This window comes from Balaenoptera musculus, chromosome 16 (genome assembly GCF_009873245.2).
Source record: "Balaenoptera musculus isolate JJ_BM4_2016_0621 chromosome 16, mBalMus1.pri.v3, whole genome shotgun sequence".
Lineage (NCBI taxonomy): Eukaryota > Metazoa > Chordata > Mammalia > Artiodactyla > Balaenopteridae > Balaenoptera > Balaenoptera musculus.
The window spans coordinates 30,892,121-30,911,338 of record NC_045800.1 but is presented as its reverse complement, the minus strand read 5'-3'; the positions used below and the strand labels follow the sequence as shown (position 1 = coordinate 30,911,338).

The 19,218-nt window shown below is 44.2% G+C and overlaps 2 protein-coding genes across 3 annotated transcripts; one reads left to right on the top strand and one right to left on the bottom strand.

Moving 5' to 3' along the window:
• Positions 1–1,506: 1,506 nt before the first annotated feature.
• Positions 1,507–9,032, top strand: PGAM1 (phosphoglycerate mutase 1). The gene is made up of 4 exons (XM_036828614.1): positions 1,507–1,761; positions 6,010–6,284; positions 6,964–7,144; positions 7,934–9,032. The coding sequence occupies exons 1-4, from the start codon at positions 1,623–1,625 to the stop codon at positions 8,101–8,103; spliced, it is 765 nt and encodes a 254-aa protein (XP_036684509.1). The 5' UTR covers positions 1,507–1,622; the 3' UTR covers positions 8,104–9,032.
• Positions 8,638–19,145, bottom strand: EXOSC1 (exosome component 1). 2 transcript variants are annotated; one of them, XM_036828615.1, is made up of 8 exons: positions 19,091–19,145; positions 18,868–18,983; positions 16,919–16,993; positions 15,359–15,447; positions 14,219–14,252; positions 13,664–13,714; positions 13,450–13,534; positions 12,698–13,114 (listed from the first exon to the last, which is right to left on the bottom strand). In XM_036828615.1, the coding sequence occupies exons 1-8, from the start codon at positions 19,119–19,121 to the stop codon at positions 13,008–13,010; spliced, it is 588 nt and encodes a 195-aa protein (XP_036684510.1). In that variant the 5' UTR covers positions 19,122–19,145; the 3' UTR covers positions 12,698–13,007. The 2 variants fall into 2 exon arrangements, with proteins under 2 accessions (XP_036684511.1, XP_036684510.1); XM_036828616.1 differs by lacking the exon at positions 19,091–19,145 and having other exon boundaries at positions 8,638–13,114; positions 14,212–14,252; positions 18,868–18,935.
• Positions 19,146–19,218: the final 73 nt, after the last annotated feature.

The window sequence follows — 19,218 nt, the reverse complement described above, 5'->3', positions numbered from 1 at the left end:
GGTTTCTTCTTCACTTCTGCTCCGAGCTGTGACTTTGGACCAATTATTTCCCCGGGCCTCAGTTTCTTCATCTGTGGAATGGAGCTATACTAGTACCTATATTATATGAATTGCTGGAAGGTTGAGATAATACATTAAAACACTTGACACGCTAAACTTTCACAAACAGTAGATGACATATCTAAAAGCCAGTCTTATATATTTTGGTTCATGTCATTCCCAAAGTGCCTTTTCTCTGCCTCTCAAACCCTTCCCACTCTTCAAAGTCAATAAATGCCTAAAATGCAACAAATATGTGGAGGCCGCAGAGAGTAGTAGGTCAGATAAGCGTGGACTTGGGAGCCAGCCATCCTAGGCGTGAATCTTGGTTCCTATAATCTTAGGCAAATTACTTCATCCCTCAGTTTCTTCATCAGTAAATAGGGACACAATAGTACTAGCCTCATAAGATCATCATGAGGATATGAGGACTAAATGAGTTAATGTTTGTAAAGCACTCATAACACTGCCTGGCATGTAGTAGGTGCTTTATGAGTGCATGCTAAAAATTTTTCTATAATCTGTCAAAATATAGCACACGGCACAATTTCATTGTTAGCTGTTTCCATGTGGGTCTTATTTGCACTCTACCTGCTATGAAGGGTAGAAAACACATTCAACCCATCTTTGACCCTAGCCCACTGCCTGATTCATGTTTGGTGCTCAATAAAGTGGCTAGATTGAAATAAACCAGGAAAAGGGGCATGGGCACCAGAGAGCTGTCCAGATAGAGCAGATACTGAAACTGCTGATTGGGTGTAGGGCAGGCACAGGCAGTAATTCTTCTCTTCCTGGAATGTTTGATTGGCCTAGAATTTGCTTCACTGTGGTTGGTCCAGGAAGCACTGGCCAGAGGCTGTGAGAAACTAGAAGAAGGTGGGACAAAAGGCCCTGTGTTAGATAAAGAGCATGGCTTTCGAACCAGCAGTCAGAACCCGTGTCGTTATGGAGATCAGTGTCCATGGAAATGAGATAGAAACAGCCACCATTTACTGAGCACCTTCCAGGTAGATAGGCACCAGCTAAGTATTTACTACGTCCATTTACAGATGGGGCTGAGCGAGGTTAAGCGAGATACAAAGCGAATAAAATGGAAGAGTGAAGATTGGAACACAGGTGTGTGAATCACACCCTGCGTACGGATGGGAAAGTGTGACCTGGCCTAGCCAAGCGCGATTCAAATGATAAAGACCACTTTATTACAACGAAGGGCTTATGAAAAACGGCAATACGACCACACTCCGGCCAGCAGGCACACCCGGGCACAGCCCGCAGGTCCCACCTCCCTTTGGCGCTTACGTGCGCTCCGTGACTACCGCGGTGGACGCGGGGCTGGCGACGGAGGCCGCATGCGCCCTGGCGTCCTGGAGGGCGCCCCCTCCCCCTGGCGGCTGCAGCGCCCGCACGGGGCGCATGCGTACACCCGGCGGGCGGAGGGCGGCCCCGAGCCAGTGGAAAGATTTGGCCGAGCAAGTGAGCGGGAGCCGGCCGGTGGAGCGCGAGCGCGCAGGCGCGGCCGGGGTAGGGCCGCGACTCCGGAATCTCGGTGAGCCCCAGTCTGCGCCGCACCCCGAGCCGCAGCCATGGCCGCCTACAAGCTGGTGCTGATCCGGCACGGCGAGAGCGTGTGGAACCTGGAGAATCGCTTCAGCGGCTGGTACGACGCCGACCTGAGCCCGGCCGGGCACGAGGAGGCGAAGCGCGGTGGGCAGGCGCTGCGAGGTGCGGAGCGGGCCGGGGCAGTGGGTGGGGGCTGCGAAGGCCCGGGCAGGCGCCGCTGGGTGAGGGCCGCTTGGCCGCCCCCGCGGCCCCCCGGAGAGCGCCTTCTCTCCAACAGTTTATTTTGCAGTTGAAAAAATGGGCCCAGGGTGGGGGATCGACTTGCTCAAGGTCACCCAGCGGAGTGTGAGTGGCCGTGCCAGGAAGAGGACCCGGGCGGTAGCCCCGCAGCTTACTGTGCTCTCCACGACACAGCCTTGCGAAATTCCCCCTCTTCCTAGTCCGAGCACTTAGTAACTCGGGGACGGGTTGCTAAATGGGATGCCCGGTGTCTTCCAGCAGCTATAACCAAGCCTACTCAAGAGGATGCTGGGGATCCTGGTGAAGCGGCAGGCCACATGCTTCTCCCCGCTGTGGGGGAGTGACGCGGCGCCTGGGGCCGGGGAGGGGCGGGAGGCGACCAACAGGGTTCTAGGTACAAAGACATCCACGTGCTTGTGTAGAATGCTGTTTACCAGCATTCCGCAAATCCTGTGTCCAAAATGCGTCCACAAATGTAATTGAGTGAATGAATGAATGAATGAAGGATTTGAGTAGATCCTCTTCACAGCCCTATAAATTTTACAGGTTTTATTCCCCTCCTTCACATCCCTCCCTGGCTCTCTTTCCTAGTTGGGAAAGTGAGGATTGGAAAGATGACTTGTCCAAGGTCACATCTTATTCCTAGTCTGCCACCCTGGTCTCTGTTCTGGGGTTGAGTACCGGGTAGGTGCGAGGAACTGGTAGGCTGTTACGGGCAAAGGTGGAAGTGGCAGTGAGATAAGCTTGCTTACCCAGGCTTGCCCCCGCTGGCAGACAGCTCTTTGTGATTTTGAAACGCTAATAAGGAAGCATTCCCTGCTGCCAGCAATTCAAAGCATCTCTGGACCGAGGAGGTGCTTCCACCGATCCTTCCCTGCTCCCTTTTAACCTCTGGACAGAGCAGCAGCCGTTAAAAAGGGTCACTGATGCCTGGCTGATGTGAATCAGGTATTTGGCCCCAGTTTGCTCTCTCTAGCTTCTTGCCGTCACTGTAGATCTTTTAGAAATGAAGCAAAGGTTCGGAAAGTCTGGGAAATGTAATCCTGCTGGGGATGTGTGTGAATACCTTGGGATGGCCTGGTGTGACCTCATACTGGTTAGGAGAGGCCAGGATAGGGAAAGTGCTGGTAAAGGAGGCCATTTTCTCTCCTGCTGTCTGGCAGGAAGAACTGTATGGGTCTGTGGTGGTTTGCTGATGACTAGCCTAGGGGAAAGCAAATTGCAGCTGTCCTCTAAGACTGATCAAATGCCTTAACTTGTAATATCTTAAAATAACAGACCCTATTTCAGTTTTTAAGTAAATGTTAGTAGCATTAGTTTCAAAAGAAATCCCGTTTAAAATTTTAGTAACTGTTTAGGGGCATCACAGATGATTAAATAAAAAGTGAAAGACCAAAAGCAAAAACTGAATGATGAAGACCATATGAATAATCTAATACTGTAAAAGACCTAAAATAACATATTAAATTCACCAGGGCTTTAAGTATTACAGGGTTTATAAAATCTTGAATGATTTCAGGAGGAAGCTACCAAGAACTGAGTTTCCCCATGCTGTCTTGCTCCTGGGGGCGGATGGAGTCCACACTGCACAACACCAGCTAACCCCATCCCTGGGAGTGTCCTAGACTGTGCTTTTGTTTGATGGCCAAGTTGAAGGAAGAGGCTTTAGAGTTCTCTGTTAAGAGTTGTAAGGGGAACTGCTCTTTTCCTCGGGGACTGACTTGTGTATCCAATGTGCAGCACTCCATTGCAAGTGGAAAATGTAGTGAAACAACCAATAGCTTTTCAGCATGGGAGCTGAGGCTTGCCCTGTGGATAGTCACTTCCCAGTGACTCAGCCTCTTATTGGGGAGCCATTCCTCCCCATAAGATTAGGGAGGGGAGGGCTTCCCTGGTGGCGCAGTGGTTGAGAATCCGCCTGCCAATGCAGGGGACACGAGTTCAAGCCCTGGTCTGGGAAGATCCCACATGCCGCGGAGCAACTGGGCCCGTGAGCCACAATTACTGAGCCTGCGCGTCTGGAGCCTGTGCTCCGCAACAAGAGAGGCCGCGATAGTGAGAGGCCCACGCACCGCGATGAAGAGTGGCCCCCACTTGCCGCAACTAGAGAAAGCCCTCACACAGAAACGAAGACCCAACACAGCCATAAATAAATAAATAAATTAATTAATTAATTAAAAAAAAAAGATTAGGGAGGGGATGGTAAGTGAGTCTACTCGGACTTGTCAGTGAGGCTCAGTGATGAAATCTGTGTCTTTTCCCTTGTGGGTTGTGGTGAGTTTCTTGGTGATTAATTCTCCCTTCCCCCATCAGTGTAGTTCTTACTGGCCTTATTCTCAGTTGAACGGCTGGCAGGAAAATTCACTTCACGTTTCATTAATTACTGTTGGCAACCTCAATATGAGGCAATACGCAGGAAAGTTTGTGCTGAATTTCAAAGAGGGCCTTGTAGCCTCATGGAAGAAAACAGGAGTGTTTTCCTGGCCCACTACGTAAGGAAAGGGCCATCTCCCCATTAAAGTGGGAGGGAGAATAATCGTTCGTGAAACATGAAGTAAGACAAATAGTTGTAACTTACTGGTTGGGCCAACATAACTTGATACCACCCCTCAGTAACTGCTGTGTATGGAGGAGAGGTTCATTTACAAATGCATCAGACAGTGCACAGCATTTGCTCTTTCTCCAATGAGGGCTTCTCTTAAACTTGGTTTTAACAATTGACGTAGGTAGATTATATTCTCAGGGTAGTGAGGTAATTTGACGATAGCAGAAAGGAACTGTGGATGAAGAGATTGGATGTGATTTCCATACTCTACGGAAGGTATAATTTCATGCAACAAACTAGTTTTATCAAGCATCCTCTAAGAGCTCTTGCTGTGCTCCTGATTATTGCGAGTTTCAAAATCCCATTTCTCCTAGACCAGAGGTTAGAGAGGAACTGAAGTATGTTAATAACTATCAAATCAGAAGTGACAGTTCTAAACTAAAATACAAACATCAGGATCCTTAGAAATTAGCAAACTATGGAGATAGCTAGAGGTGGTGGTTATGGGTTAGATTTGTTTTTAATAAATTTATTTATGTATTTATTTATTTTTGGCTGCGTTGAGTCTTCGTTGCTGGGCTTGGGCTTTATTTAGTTGCGGCGAGTGGGGGCTAACTCTTTGCTGCGGTGCACAGCCTTCTCATTGTGGTGGCTTCTCTTGTTGCGGAGCACGGGCTCTAGGCGCACGGGCTTCAGTTGTTGCAGCACGTGGGCTTTGCAGTTGCGGCTTGCGGGCTTTAGAGCTCAGGCTTAGTAGTTGTAGCTCGCGGGCTTAGCTGCTCCGCTGCATGTGGGATGTTCCCAGACCAGGGCTTGAACCCGTTTCCCCTGCTTTGGCAGGCGGATTCTTAACCACCGCGCCACCAGGGAAGTCCCCTGTGAGGTAGATTTTAGAGTCATACAACCTGGGTTTTAATCTCTTTTGTGTAATAGCTGTGAGCTCGGATAATTTGCTTAACTCCTCTAAGTTTCTATTTTCACCTGGTAAGATGGGTTGTAATGATGTAACCTTATAGGATTGTTATGAAGACTAAATAAAACACGTACAAATTACTCAGTCCAGTGCCTGACAGATGGTAAGCTCTCTATAAGTATTAGCTATTACATTTATTAAAAGATTCCAAGTTTTTTGAATCCTTATCTTGAAAGAATTAAAGCAAATAAATTCTTAAAATGTGCTTAAGCACAGCACTCTGGGGATTAGGAAAAGTAGCCCAGATCTCAGGTTAGCTGGTTGACAGTACATTTGGGCCTTGGGTTAGATGAATTATTGGGGAACCACTGGGAAGTATATTGTCAACTGCAACATAAATCAACAAATTTTATCTTCCCCGAAGGCAGAATATTGTTTTTCCTGCTAGGGTGTACAAAATAAAATATTTAGCCAAATAATTTTCATTTGGGTTGTCTGTATGTGATGCAATTTATATGTAAGAAAATTCTGGCTCTAGGGAATTCCCTGGCGGTCCACTGGTTACAACTGTCACTGCCGAGGGTCCGCGTTCAATCCCTGGTTGGGGAACTAAGATCCCACAAGCCACATGGCGCGGCCAAAAAGAAAGAAAGAAAATTCTTGCTCTAGAGTGGACCTGATTAGCTTATCACTTTGAACTTATAATTTCCAGATGCTGGCTATGAGTTTGACATCTGCTTCACCTCAGTGCAGAAGAGAGCAATTCGGACCCTCTGGACAGTGCTGGATGCCATTGACCAAATGTGGCTGCCAGTGGTGAGGACTTGGCGCCTTAATGAGCGACACTATGGGGGTCTGACTGGCCTCAATAAGGCAGAAACTGCTGCCAAGCACGGTGAGGCCCAGGTAAAGATCTGGAGGCGCTCCTATGATGTCCCACCACCTCCGATGGAGCCTGACCATCCCTTCTACAGCAACATCAGTAAGGTATGGACAAACGGAGGTTTGGCTCGCTCCACCCAGGACCAGAGTATTAGAATCTGGGCTTCACTCTTTTAGCTTTTATTAGGGTCTGCCTAGACCCACTGAGTTTCTAATTTATGATAAAATAGGTTTTTTGTTTTTTTTTTTGGCTGTGGGGCTTGTGGGATCTTAGTTCCCCAGCCAGGGATCAAACCTGGGCCCTCGGCAGTGAAAGCACAGAGTCCCAACCACTGGACCACCAGGGAATTCCCTAAAATAGTTAATTGTAATCCCCTTTCTCCAAGGAATGACCTCCACTTATTAAAAGATTTAGTTAAGAGTTTATGTTGTTTATCTAAAAAGAATGTATCTTTTTTACATCTACTGCCATGTTTTAAAAAAACCCATCCATAGCTGATAGGGCCTTCCTAAGCCAATTGCAAGATAAAGTGAATTGGTTAGAGCCTTGTAGCCTACCTTTTTTTTTTCTCCTTTCCTAAGTTATGTTTCTTTTGAACTGTCCATCTTCCCTATAGAGGGTTATGGGGGAGGGAGGGGCAGGATAATAATTATCCCCTTTCCCAAGCTCTCAGTGCCCTGGTGAGAGACTTTCACCCATCACTTTGATCCCTTAGGGGATGAGAAATAGGCAGAACAGATGCAACCGGTAATAACTGATAAGCTTGGATTTTTTGTTGTTTAGGATCGTAGGTATGCAGACCTCACTGAAGATCAGCTGCCCTCCTGTGAGAGTCTGAAGGACACTATTGCCAGAGCTCTGCCCTTTTGGAATGAAGAAATAGTTCCCCAGATCAAGGAGGGGAAACGAGTACTGATTGCAGCCCATGGCAACAGCCTTCGGGGCATTGTCAAGCATCTGGAGGGTATGTACGTTTTTCAGAGGGGCCCTCAAAGAGGGCTAAAGCAGAACTGTCGCTAATCTGGACTTATTTAGTATGAAGGAGACCTTCAGGAAAGGGCTGGACATATTGATAGCCTTAGAGACAGTCCAGATTGTCTCCTAGGAGAAACACACTCTCTATCCTTGTTTCTCAAAGCATCTTCTGCAGAAGCAGAGGCGGCCAGACCCCACTGGGTGCTTGTTACACATGCAGAACCTCAGGTCCCACTTCAGACCTGATTGAGAAGATGCATCTATCACCAGGTAATTCAGATACACATGGCAGTTTGAGATGCCCACCTCTAGACTAGGATTACCAGTCGAAACTGCCGATAAAAGTCCTTCTTAATCACAACCTGGTACAACTCCACAGATGAATCTCAATTTGCATCTTAAATTGTTTCACCCAAGGGCCTAGAGGCCCAGATGTGCTGAGTTTTGGCAGCCTGGATGGACTACATAGGACATTTGAGATATATATAGTCCTGCTTTACTATGGGCTTCCAGATCTCACTTTGGGAGAGATACCTTTCATCCTTTTTTCTTGCTTTTCAGTGACTGAGAAATAAGTTACGGGGGCATTCCTTGGGTGAGCAATCTACTATAACACAGATCATTACTGTTATGACAAATACCAGAAAGGGTGTCTTATTTTAATTCCTATGAAAGTCTTTGGAGGACCTGTTTCCCCACCTGGAGGATGAATAGCAACGCTGGAGAGGTCTGTGGATTCATATCTTGCTTGACTGATCATAGGGGGGTGTATTTTCAGGTCTCTCCGAGGAGGCTATCATGGAGCTGAACCTGCCGACTGGCATTCCCATTGTCTATGAATTGGACAAGAACTTGAAGCCCATCAAGCCAATGCAGTTCCTGGGTGATGAAGAGACCGTGCGTAAAGCCATGGAGGCTGTGGCTGCCCAGGGCAAGGCCAAGAAGTGAGGTCGAGCAGCAGATTACTTTCCCAAGGATTACCCTTCCTCCCAAGCCCATCCATTCCTCTGCACCTCTCCCCTGCACACGTCACACTGATGACATCTGTAGGCATCTTAAGCTGTAGCTGCAGATGGGGAGCAGTGGCTCCCAATTCCATTTTAGCCATTTTATCTCTTGCACCCACTCCCTTCATACAGTCTAGTCAGAATGGCACCTCTGGGGCATGGTTCTCAGTCCAAGCCAAGGGAAGACTTATCCAAGAGCGATGAGAGGTAGTAACTGGGGCGGGGCGTTGCTAGTGGTTTGTTTATTACTAAGGACCTGCTTGAGTAGGGGATAGGGAGGAACCATGCCAAGGTGTGACCAATGAGGAGAAGCAAGAGAGCCTATTTGTGTTCCCAGAGGCTAGCTGGGCACTGTTCTGTTCAGGTGGCTGGGGGCTCTAGTCATTCCAGTGGAAGATGAATGTAACCTGCATGGTGATTCAATCAAACACTTTCTCCCTGACTTCAAAAGATTGGGATCAATCCTGAATGTTTATGTGTTGCATTTACTTTTACAAAAGAAAAATTTATATATATATATATAAATAAATTAAAAAAAAAACCCTTCTGGGGTTTCTAGTGGCGGTTGAAATATTCCCACATGTGGTCATCAGAAAATGAGCCATTCCTTACACCGTCATGGGATAAGGTCCTTGACTTCTAAGGTGTAGTTCATCCTGCTGTGTGTTTTAGAATCCCCCCCATACCCCACCTTATTGTTTTATGGCAACGGAATGCCTCTTGATCACGTCGAAGTGTGTCTTTCACTGTGCCTGATTTCTGAATCATGTTCCAGTTGCTTGGCCCACCACTTAGGCCCAGTACTCATTTGAGCATAACTGTAGTAAATCTTTTTTCCAGGTCAGTATGATAAAGGAGTGATGTGCAATATTTTCTGTGTCATGTGTGGTATGTCTTATTTGAGGAAATCAACTCGAACATTCAACTTGAAATGTCTCTCATTACCCAAGTCCTTGTATGACAGATTAAGAGCTTTTAGGACAACCAGTCACAACTTTACATAGCCTGGTCCAAGTATCATGTATCTCACTGGGTTTCAGTGTTGGAGAGCTGAACTCTGTATTCCTGTTGCCTCTCTACAGCTCTTGCTCAGTGGTGCTGGTTACCAAACACTGGAAAATCAAATTCTGAAACTCTATTATGCCCTCTTTAATGTAAGGTAAATGCTTGTTTACTAGACTTAAAAAAGCCAATCCTTTTTTTATTAGTAACTTTTAAACTTGATTCACACCTTCTTTTTGGCCCCTAAAATTTTAACCCTGTCAGTCAACTAATTAACATCCTCAAAAATTACACATGCAGGAGAAAAGGGATATACAGTCATCCCTTGGTATCTGCAGCGGGGGACTGGTTCCAGGACTCCTGTGGATACCAAAATTAACAGAAGCTAAAGTGCCTTATATAAAACTGAGTAGTACAGTTGGCCCTCCGTATTCACAGGTTTCACATCCATAAATAGGGAGGGCCGACTAATTATATATGTAATAGGGAAGGGGCACTACTCACATTTACCTTTTCTCTAAGGGCTTTGAAAAGATCACTGGAACGTGAGAAAGCCCATAATGCCTTTCTCTTCTAGTAGGAGCAAGTAACACCATCCATAAAGCTCTTATGAAGTGCCTCTATGCTAGCCATTGGGTGAGGCACATTACCTGCATAATCTCCAATCTTGACAACCTCTGAAAGGGCTGGTATCCCCAGTTTACAGAAGAGGAAACATGCTGAAAACGATAACAAACTTGCCAGAAGGTACACTACTAAGTACTGGAACCCAGATGAATGTTACTGCAACTAAATCAAGATTCTTATTCTAAAATTTAAGTACTTTTAAGCATCTTGCTTTTCAAGTTTAGTTTTTTATTTGATCTACACATTAATCCTAGGAAGACCTTTAGTAATTTAAGTCTCCAGTAGCCTGGTGGGATGTTAGTTTACTTAGCTCGTACTGAATCTTAGACCAGAAGTTGGTAATTTTGTTTGATCAAGTGCTCTTCACCCAAATCAGGCTGGATCAGCTTTGATTAATATTGCTCTATGTCCTGACATCACTTGAGTTTACAGCAGTCTCCATTCCTTGCAAGTTAGACTCCTGGCTAGAACTCCTGCCTTATGGGCAGGAAAATAACAGAAAGCCAGCCTCATTTACCATTATGGCTAGGAGGCCAACAACTACTATCCCTCCAAGACTTTCTTAGCCAGGGTAGCACATCAGAATCACCTGTGGAGCTGAACAAACCCTAAACACCCGCAGGTTCACCCATGAGATTCGTGAGCAGAGCTAGGGCACCTGCAGTCTTTTTTCTCCCTGCACTCGCCCTGCTACCCCTTTACCACTTATAGGCAATTTTGAAGTTCACCTAACCCAAGCTGAGAACCACTTTTCCAAGGCACAGAAAGAATATTCTCCCTGTCTCTGGATTAGCAAATATCACCATTACTACATATCAATCACTGTTTGGGCATAGCTATTCAGTCAACTATGAGTACACTTAAAAAATTTTTATTGAGCATTTGCTACGTGTTAATCACAGTACCATGTACTGGAGATTCGAAGATAGAGAAGACAGCATGCTGCCCTAAAAGCTAAGGTAAGTAGGGAAGACAGGCACACAACTAACATGTAATAAAATATTGCATGGTTAAGGGTGAGAAAATCTAACCTGGTTCGCAGCAAATCAGAAGGCCATTACCCAGTTGTTTCAAATGTTCTTTATGACACTTTTTAAAATTACTGTTTGAAATTATAACATTTCCGTATTTGTTTACTTTCATTTGTCTCCCACCAGTGGTCCCCCCCACTAGAATGTAAGCTCCACAAGGAAAGGATTCTATCATGTTCACTGCTTTACTCCCTAGTTCCTGGAGCAGTGGTGGGCAGAGGAGTTGCTCAAATACATTTATATAATGAATGAATGATATCCAACAAGCACTTATAATTAATTAACCAATGTCAATTTGGAGAGCCTCTAATTTCATGCCTGAGGTTTCTGTTCAATACTTGGAAAAATGAGGCACCATGCTACAGAAGGGCCCGGGCTTTACAGTAAAACAGATCTGAGTTTGAACACTGTTCTGCCTCTTGATGTCTGTGAGATGTATTAATTTTTCTAAGCCTTAGTTTACTTATCTGTAACATGTGGAAATAATTGCTACTTTTCCGGGTCACTGTGAAGTTCAGAGATAACATAAGTAAAATGGCTAACACTGTTGAGAAAATCAATTGGTAGCATCCTTCTGCAAGGCAATAACGGAGAATCGAACCAAAAATTTAAATATGCATATTCTTTTACTCAGCATTACACTGCTAGGAATCTGTTTTGCAAAAGAATCATAGGCATGCACAAAGATATATGGTATAGGGATTTTCTATGCAGCACTGTCTGTAAAAGAAAAAAAGTTTAAAAATATCTATCAATAGGAGACTGATTATATCAATACAAACTACACTGAAGTATCTAGCATTAAGTCCTGGCATTTAGTAGATACCTGATAGAAGACAATCAGTTATATAATAACAACAATAATATATAACAGTAATATTGGTGTGTACTAACCACTTTTATACATTTCTTCCTCATAATAATCCTATGAGGTCATACTATTCCAGATGAGAAAACAGACTTAAAGAAATAAAAATAATTTGCTCAAGTATCAGTTCAACATCCTGATTGTTAGAGTACAGCATATTATTATTTTGCAAAATGTCACCACTGGGGGAAACTGGGAAAAGTACATACGGGATCTCTGTATTATTTCTTAAAACTGCTATTACTTAAAATTATGTCAATAAAAATTTCAATTAAAAAAAACAAAACAACGTATAACCCGGCTTAAGGCAACTAGAGGACACAAACCCAGGTGGGATGACTCCAAAGCTTACCCCAACAATTCTCACTTCACAGAGAAGACATGGGCTCCCTAATAACATCTCAAGAAGTGACATAATTCATCTTTCCTTTCATTCTCTCTGCAACCTCGCCATGCTTAACCCTCATCCTTTGCTTGTCCTCAAGCTTGTGTGTACATTCCTGATTCTGCACTTTGCTTGGGCTTCTCTCTCTGCTCTGAATATCTTCACCTCACTTATCTTAGTTCTTTAATTCCTTTCACTTCATGTTACAAATCCTTTCCTGGCCACTTCACATGATAGTGTTCTGTACCCCTCTTTTCAATTCAGATTTAACATTTCCTGGAGTGTCTACTGTACCAGTAATACTTTGTTTACCAAATTACTTTCAGAATTACTCACATGCTACCTGAATCACCACATGTGTCCCATAATTTTCACTAAACCATAATCTCTCTAAATGAGGGAATGTATATAAAGTACTTAACCTAGTGCCTGACACATAGCAAGTACTCACGCAAAAGTATGTACAACAGAATATACAAAAAAGATCGGCAATTAGGCATTGTCTAGAGCAAGAAAGCACATAACACATGTCTGTTAATCGGTGCCACCAGGCAAGACCCTTCTCTAAGTGTCATGACTCTTTAGATTCTTTTCCCTACTCAATATAACAGAAACCATAAAATTCTTTTCGTAAAAATGTTTTCTTTGTCACAGCAAAAAATACATATTTATAAGACTGTCACAAACAACAGGCTATTTCCACCATCATACAGTTGGTTTGCTGGTGCCTCCAAAAGAGAAAATTTATCACTCAATGAAATCCACTGAATGATTCACAGGAAAAATGTTCTGCCTACAGAGTAAAATTTTTCTAGAGGTGGCTGCTGGCCAGCCCCAGGTGCCTGAATGAAGACAACGGCATCCTGATGTCACTTTCACACATGTACCCTTGGAAAGAGCTTCCTCCCATGCATGGGGTAAAGTGTGGCTTCTTAGGTCTGTAAGAATTCAGGCTGTACTCGGGCCACTTTCCGGAATTCTTTAGTGTGGGTCTTAGGGCACTGCATCTCACACCAGCTGATGGGAACCATCTGGACACCTGGAAGGAAAAAGGTGGAGTTGTAGATGGGACCCCAAATATTTGCTTGAGACCCTTCTCTTTTCAGCTGGGTATGAACTGAAGTGTCACCAAGCTGCCTAGTGAACCTCACCTCATACATAAAAAAACCTTGTTTATTCCACTGATTTATGGAGTGAGTGCCTCTTTTCCTTAGATTATATAAGGAGAATCATTCTAATCTCAGTAGTAAGTATCTATACTAGTATTGCTTTTTAGATAATTAAAAAACAAGGGAAATGAGGGAAAACAATGGACTAATCCCAAACCCTAGCTCCCAGGTAAAGGTAAGCATGTGGAAGCATGGACAAACTCACCTGATTCACTGTGGGCCACCACCACTCCCAGCTCATTTTCGGCAGTGGTCAGGAGGTAGTTGGACTGCGCATCACCTAGGGAGATCTAGTCACATCACATTGGTAAAGGAAAACAGAGTTATAAGCCTTCCCTCCCATAGACACTTGAGTGGTTTCTCTACTTCCATTTCTTCTTTTGACAAAGGACCACAAGTCTGAGGGGAATAAAGGATACCACTTTGGCCAAGACAATGTCCCCTGGGCGGAAACTCTTATAAATTTCAACCTGTAAAGAAAGAACAGGAGTGTTAAGTGAAAGCTCTGAATCAGGTCTACATGAAACTATTAACACCCCTGGCAGAACCAGTCTACTTCTAATCTCAGAGGGTAGAAGTCATCACTACTCAAGTCAATCAACAACTTTTATTGTTTCTGTGGCATCATCACATAAATGAAAGATTTTGAACTCAGTAATGAGATCAGGAATCTGACTTGGACAAAAGTACTATAGCTGCTCTGAAAGGCTCCAGAGTAAGTCTGAGGAAACAGCAATGAATAAATCCATGGCTTCAAAGGCAAAGAGTAAACTAGCCCCTCTCTGGTCAACAAAGTGAACAAAAATGATAATGAAGAGGAAAGGGACAGTGAAGTGAATTCCACACCTTCCAGAAGGGAACACCTTAAAATTCCTTGGACTCCACATTTCCACAGACCTTTCAAATTCACTGGAATAATTTAAAAGGATTGAGATTCCTAAAGCCATGAAAACAAAAAAGAACCAACCAACAACCTTGTCTTTTTCAGTAGCTCGGACGTCTTCCTTGCTGCAAAGAAAAAAGAATTAATAGAAAGGTTAATTATCTGTGAGAAAGAATTATCCTGCAGACTCCTGGCAGACAAAGAGCTACAAGACCAGAGAGAACAAGTCCTAATGGGGACCCAGCTGCCACCCAGAGGAGCAGGGTGAAGAAGTATCCCTAGTCCTCTCCTGGAGGAGAAAACCACATTTCCCATTCCTGGATCACACAGAGCAGCAGTATCAATACCTCCCACTAGAGGAAAGTGGATCAGATTTAGCAGAGAAGGATAAGGAACTTCGCTGCCTTAGGAGAGCTTGAACAGAAGCACCACAGAACAACACAGAATCCTGAGGGTGGAAAGAGCCTCAGACGTTAAATTATCTAGCTCACAAGAATTGTTTGTTCCTTCTCAAGAACCCATAGGAAAAAAATTTACCATTTCACCCACTACCCTTTTTATTGTTTTACAGTCCTTGGGTTTAATTGATATTAAATTCAAGAAAGAAAGGTACTTCCTAAAATGCTTTCTACTTTGTTTGATATGAATCATCCCTACAATGCTAATCTCCAGCTTAGCTCAACCCTTTTTTTTTTTTAAATAAATAAATTTATTTATTTATTTATTTATTTATTTATTTTTGGCTGTGTTGGGTCTTCATTTCTGTGTGAGGGCTTTCTCTAGTTGCGGCGAGCGGGGGCCACTCTTCGTCGCGGTGCGCGGGCTTCTCACTGTTGTGGCCTCTCTTGTTGCGGAGTACAGGCTCCAGACGCGCAGGCTCAGCAGTTGTGACTCACGGGCCCAGTTGCTCCACGGCATGTGGGATCTTCCCAGACCAGGGCACGAACCTGTGTCCCCTGCATTGGCAGGCAGATTCTCAACCACTGCGCCACCAGGGAAGCCCCCCTTTTTGTTTTATTTAAAGCCCTATCTCATTAATATTTTCCTTTTGTCCTAACTCACATGTTTTAACGTTTTCTTTGGCTACTACCTGGAGAGAATCAAAGCGCAAAAGAAGAGAGAAATGGGCAGGAATAGAGAATGTAATTGTTCCTAAAAATTCTAGGCTCCCATTCTATCCTAATCTCATTCCAGGTGCTGAGGCAAATATGAAGACAAAAATACTTCTTACCGGATAGTTCCTCGAAAAGAGTTCTTAAGTGGCGTGGACCCCACATATAGGATGTGTACTTTGGCAAAGCGTGAATTGATGCTAGAGACCTGTGGAATAGAGAAAAGAGCAGCATGAGAGTGAGTATTAGTTGTTGGCAGCTGAAGGAGGCAGGAATAAACTAGGAAAGACTAGGATTTTGGTCCAAGCAACCCTACTAAGTATAGAATTTAAGAAAAGTTAACTCCTACTTATCCCTGTATAAGTCATATTCGTAAAGTGGAATAAGAGCCACTCTGGCCACTTAATAGAGTTACTGTGGAAATCAAATAATATGGAATAGATTTTGAAAAATATACAAGTCTAACATAAATACACAAGGGTATATTTATAGTATATAGCAAATCTAGCTAGACCTTTAACAGATCTTACTATGAGCCCTGTAGTGTGAACAGAATTTAAGTCTCCATTTCAGCTGCTGCATAATATTTAGATCACTGCCTCTCCAGTTATTTTCAAAATAACACATACATTCTCTCTCCCTTTCTGTTTTTTTTTTAAATTTGGCCACGCTTCGCAGCTTGCGGGATCTTAGCTCCCTGACCAGGGATTGAACCCACGCCCTCAGCAGTGAAAGCTCGGAGTACTAACCACTGGATTGCCAGGGAATCCCCACATAGATTTTCTGCTGGAGAAATTTATAGAGAAAAACTAAGAGCTGCAAGTTAATTTAACTGGCAGAGAGTGGGGATGGGCAGGGAGTACTGATACATTATAGTTACTGACCAGTACCACATTAATCTGTACTTCCCCTCAAAGACTTTATCAAATCTTTTGTTTCTCTGCAGAAAGAGTTTTGCTTCAGATGTTCAAAAATGGGCCCTCTGGGACTTCCCTGGTGGCGCAGTGGTTGAGACTCCGTGCTCCCAGTGCAGGGGGCCTGGGTTCAATCCCTGGTTGGGGAACTAGATCCCACATGCATGCCACAACTAAGAAGCCTGCATGCTGCAACTAAGGAGCCCGCCTGCCACAACTAAGGGGCCGGTGAGCCGTAACTAAAGGAGTCCTCGAGCTGTAACTAAGGAGTCCACATGCTGCAACTAAGGAGCCCACCTGCTGCAACTAAGACCCGGCACAACCAAATAAATAATTATTTAAAAAAAAAAAAAAAAAAAGGGCTTCCTTATCACCCTTTGGTGCCCCTGTCTCCCAGACAAAAGTAAAAAATTACAAACTCAGGGAATCAGCTCTGTGAAAGAACTATGCAAGCTTGAACTTGACCTCATTGATCATTATCCTAGAAATCTCTAGACCAGCATAGTCCAGTAAAACTTTCTGTGATGATAGAAATATTCTGTGTTGACCAATATGGCAGCCACCAACCACCTGTGGCTATTGAGCACTTGAAATGTACCTAGTGGAACTGAGAAAATAAATTTTAAATTTTGTTTAATTTTAATTTATTTAAATTTAAATGGCCATATGTGGCTACTGGTTACCATATTGGACAGTGCAGCTCTACAATGATCATTATTTCAGCATTGGACAGTATCCTAAGCAGGGAGGTTAGGACCAACTTACCTTACAGGTTACAATAGCTCCCACATCTGGCAGTAATTGGGACTCTGTTTCTCTCATCACAGATATGACAGGAAGCTACAAAGAGAACCATAAAACATGAATATCCTCGCTAAGTCTTGGGTAAAAGTGTCTGTGGCTTGAGAATAATATAGGAATGCCTTGGGCCACAGCTGAGGTCACAAGGGCAGGTGGACTACAGATTCATTTGAAGCCCAGAGCAGAAAGCCTTAGAAATTTTAGGCTATAGGATGGCCAAGGGGCCACAGGAAGAAAGCTGCTAGAAGACATAATCTAACCATTTCAGATGAGTTCTAAGTTTTCTGGTGATTTTCTTAGAGTTTTTTGGCATACAACTATATTGCCTGTAATCATGGATAATGTGACTCTTTCCTCCAAAGTTATACCTTTCTTTCTGTTTGTCATTTTATCAGACAGGCTAGAATTTCCAAATAAATGTTATATAATAGTGGCCATACTTGTTTACTTCTATTTTAAGGGAATACTTAACAGAGTTTCCTCTTGAGCATGGTATTGGCTATTGATGTAGGCAAGGTATTTCTGAGCCTCATTTTTTATTAATCTCTCCCTTGTTCACTATGCCTCAGCTCTCCTGGCCTTTTTTCAGTTTCACGAATTCACTAAATTTCTTCCCATCTCAGGATCTCTATTCAACCTGTTCTTTACGCTCACCCACTCAACTCTTATTTATCCTTTAGATTCAGGTTAAATGTCACTTCTGACTAGGGTGGGTTTGCCTGTTACATGTTCTCATGGTACCCCGTAATATTCTTTCAGAGCAGGAATCACATTTGTAAGCATACATTCATTTGAGCATATATTTGCTTACAGTTTGTGTTTGTGCCCCCTGATAAGAGACCATGTGTATCTGGCTCATTATGACATCCCTAGAGATCAGCACTGTGCCTGGCAGATGAAAATGCTCCATACATAGCTATATGTATAGCTATGAAATGAACAAACTTTCAAATCCTAAGGAAATTCCCAAATTGATCAAATAAAAAGTCTCTCATTTTATAGATGAGGAAGAACCTAAAACCAGAGGGTTTAAGTTTCTTATCTAAAGCAGAATCAAAGTTTAGTCAGTATGAAGTGTTCTAACTCTGAATCCTCTTTCTACTATGCTCCCTGTCTTTAAGCTGCTCCTTCAAGAACTGCTTATCTGATCCTGAGCTAATCGTGGATCAGCCTCTGGAACCAGGGAGAATAATATTACTCAGGCATTCAACAAACATCTACTGAGCATTTATCTTGCGCTAGGCGCGGAGGTTATGGGAGTGAGGCCTGCTTTCATGAAGTCTACGAGAGAAGGGTCTAATGGGGAACTTATTGATATAACTGAGTGTTTAATTACGTGCTGAGCTAAGTGCTTAGAAAGGGAAGAATACAGCTCTTTGTGAGTGTTCAACAAAACAAACAAAAACAAAACTTTTTTCGACTAGTGGTGTCTAGGAGAACTTCTCTGAGAAAGTGATACTAGTGAGGCTATCTGAAGGGTAGGTAGGAATTGAATAGGCTAAGGAAGAGAGGAGCGTGTGTACAAAGGCTCTGTGGCGCACTGGCGACACTGAAAGAAGCCAGTAGTACTAGACAGCAGAGAGTGAGGCTCGGGTAGGGGAGCGAGATAAAGCCGGAGAGGTAGGCGACATTCGGACAGGATTCAGCTCACTGCAGGGCTGAGCTCGCCTCCACTCTTCCCCCAACTTGCTTCTCCGAGTGTCAGCAACACAACCAAGCCGGACCAACAAAACTGTTCTGTGATGGCTAAGTTCCCGGCAGCGGGGACTACAGCTGTTAAAACTTAAGAGACCAACTTCTACTGAACGAGGCACTGAAGACGCGCCCGCAGGTCCCCTGCCTAAGAACTGCGAAATCAAAGGCAGCCTAAGAGAAAGGCAGAGACGGAGAAGAAGGGAAGCCGCCCCCTTTACCGCGCCGTTCTCGCTGCTCTTTATCAGGCAGCCAGCAAGCGACGAAAAGATGTAGCCATGCCGGGTGTAGGTGCCGCTGCCCGGGCTGCCCTCTTCCAAGTTACACAGACGTTCGCCTGCGGAAAAAACGCTGCATCAGCCACGGGTCCGCAGAAGCTGTTGGTCGTCGGGCCTTCCTGCCTCCGTCCCTGCCCAGGATTCGCTTTGGGTACCGCTGACTTACCGGGGATGCAGTACCTCACGGGTGACGCCATGACTGCCCCTGTCCCAAGTCCGGAGGAAAATGAAGCCGACCTCTCATTGGCCAACATCCAGGTGCAGTTCCGCAGTAAGAAACGTGCCAATTGGTGA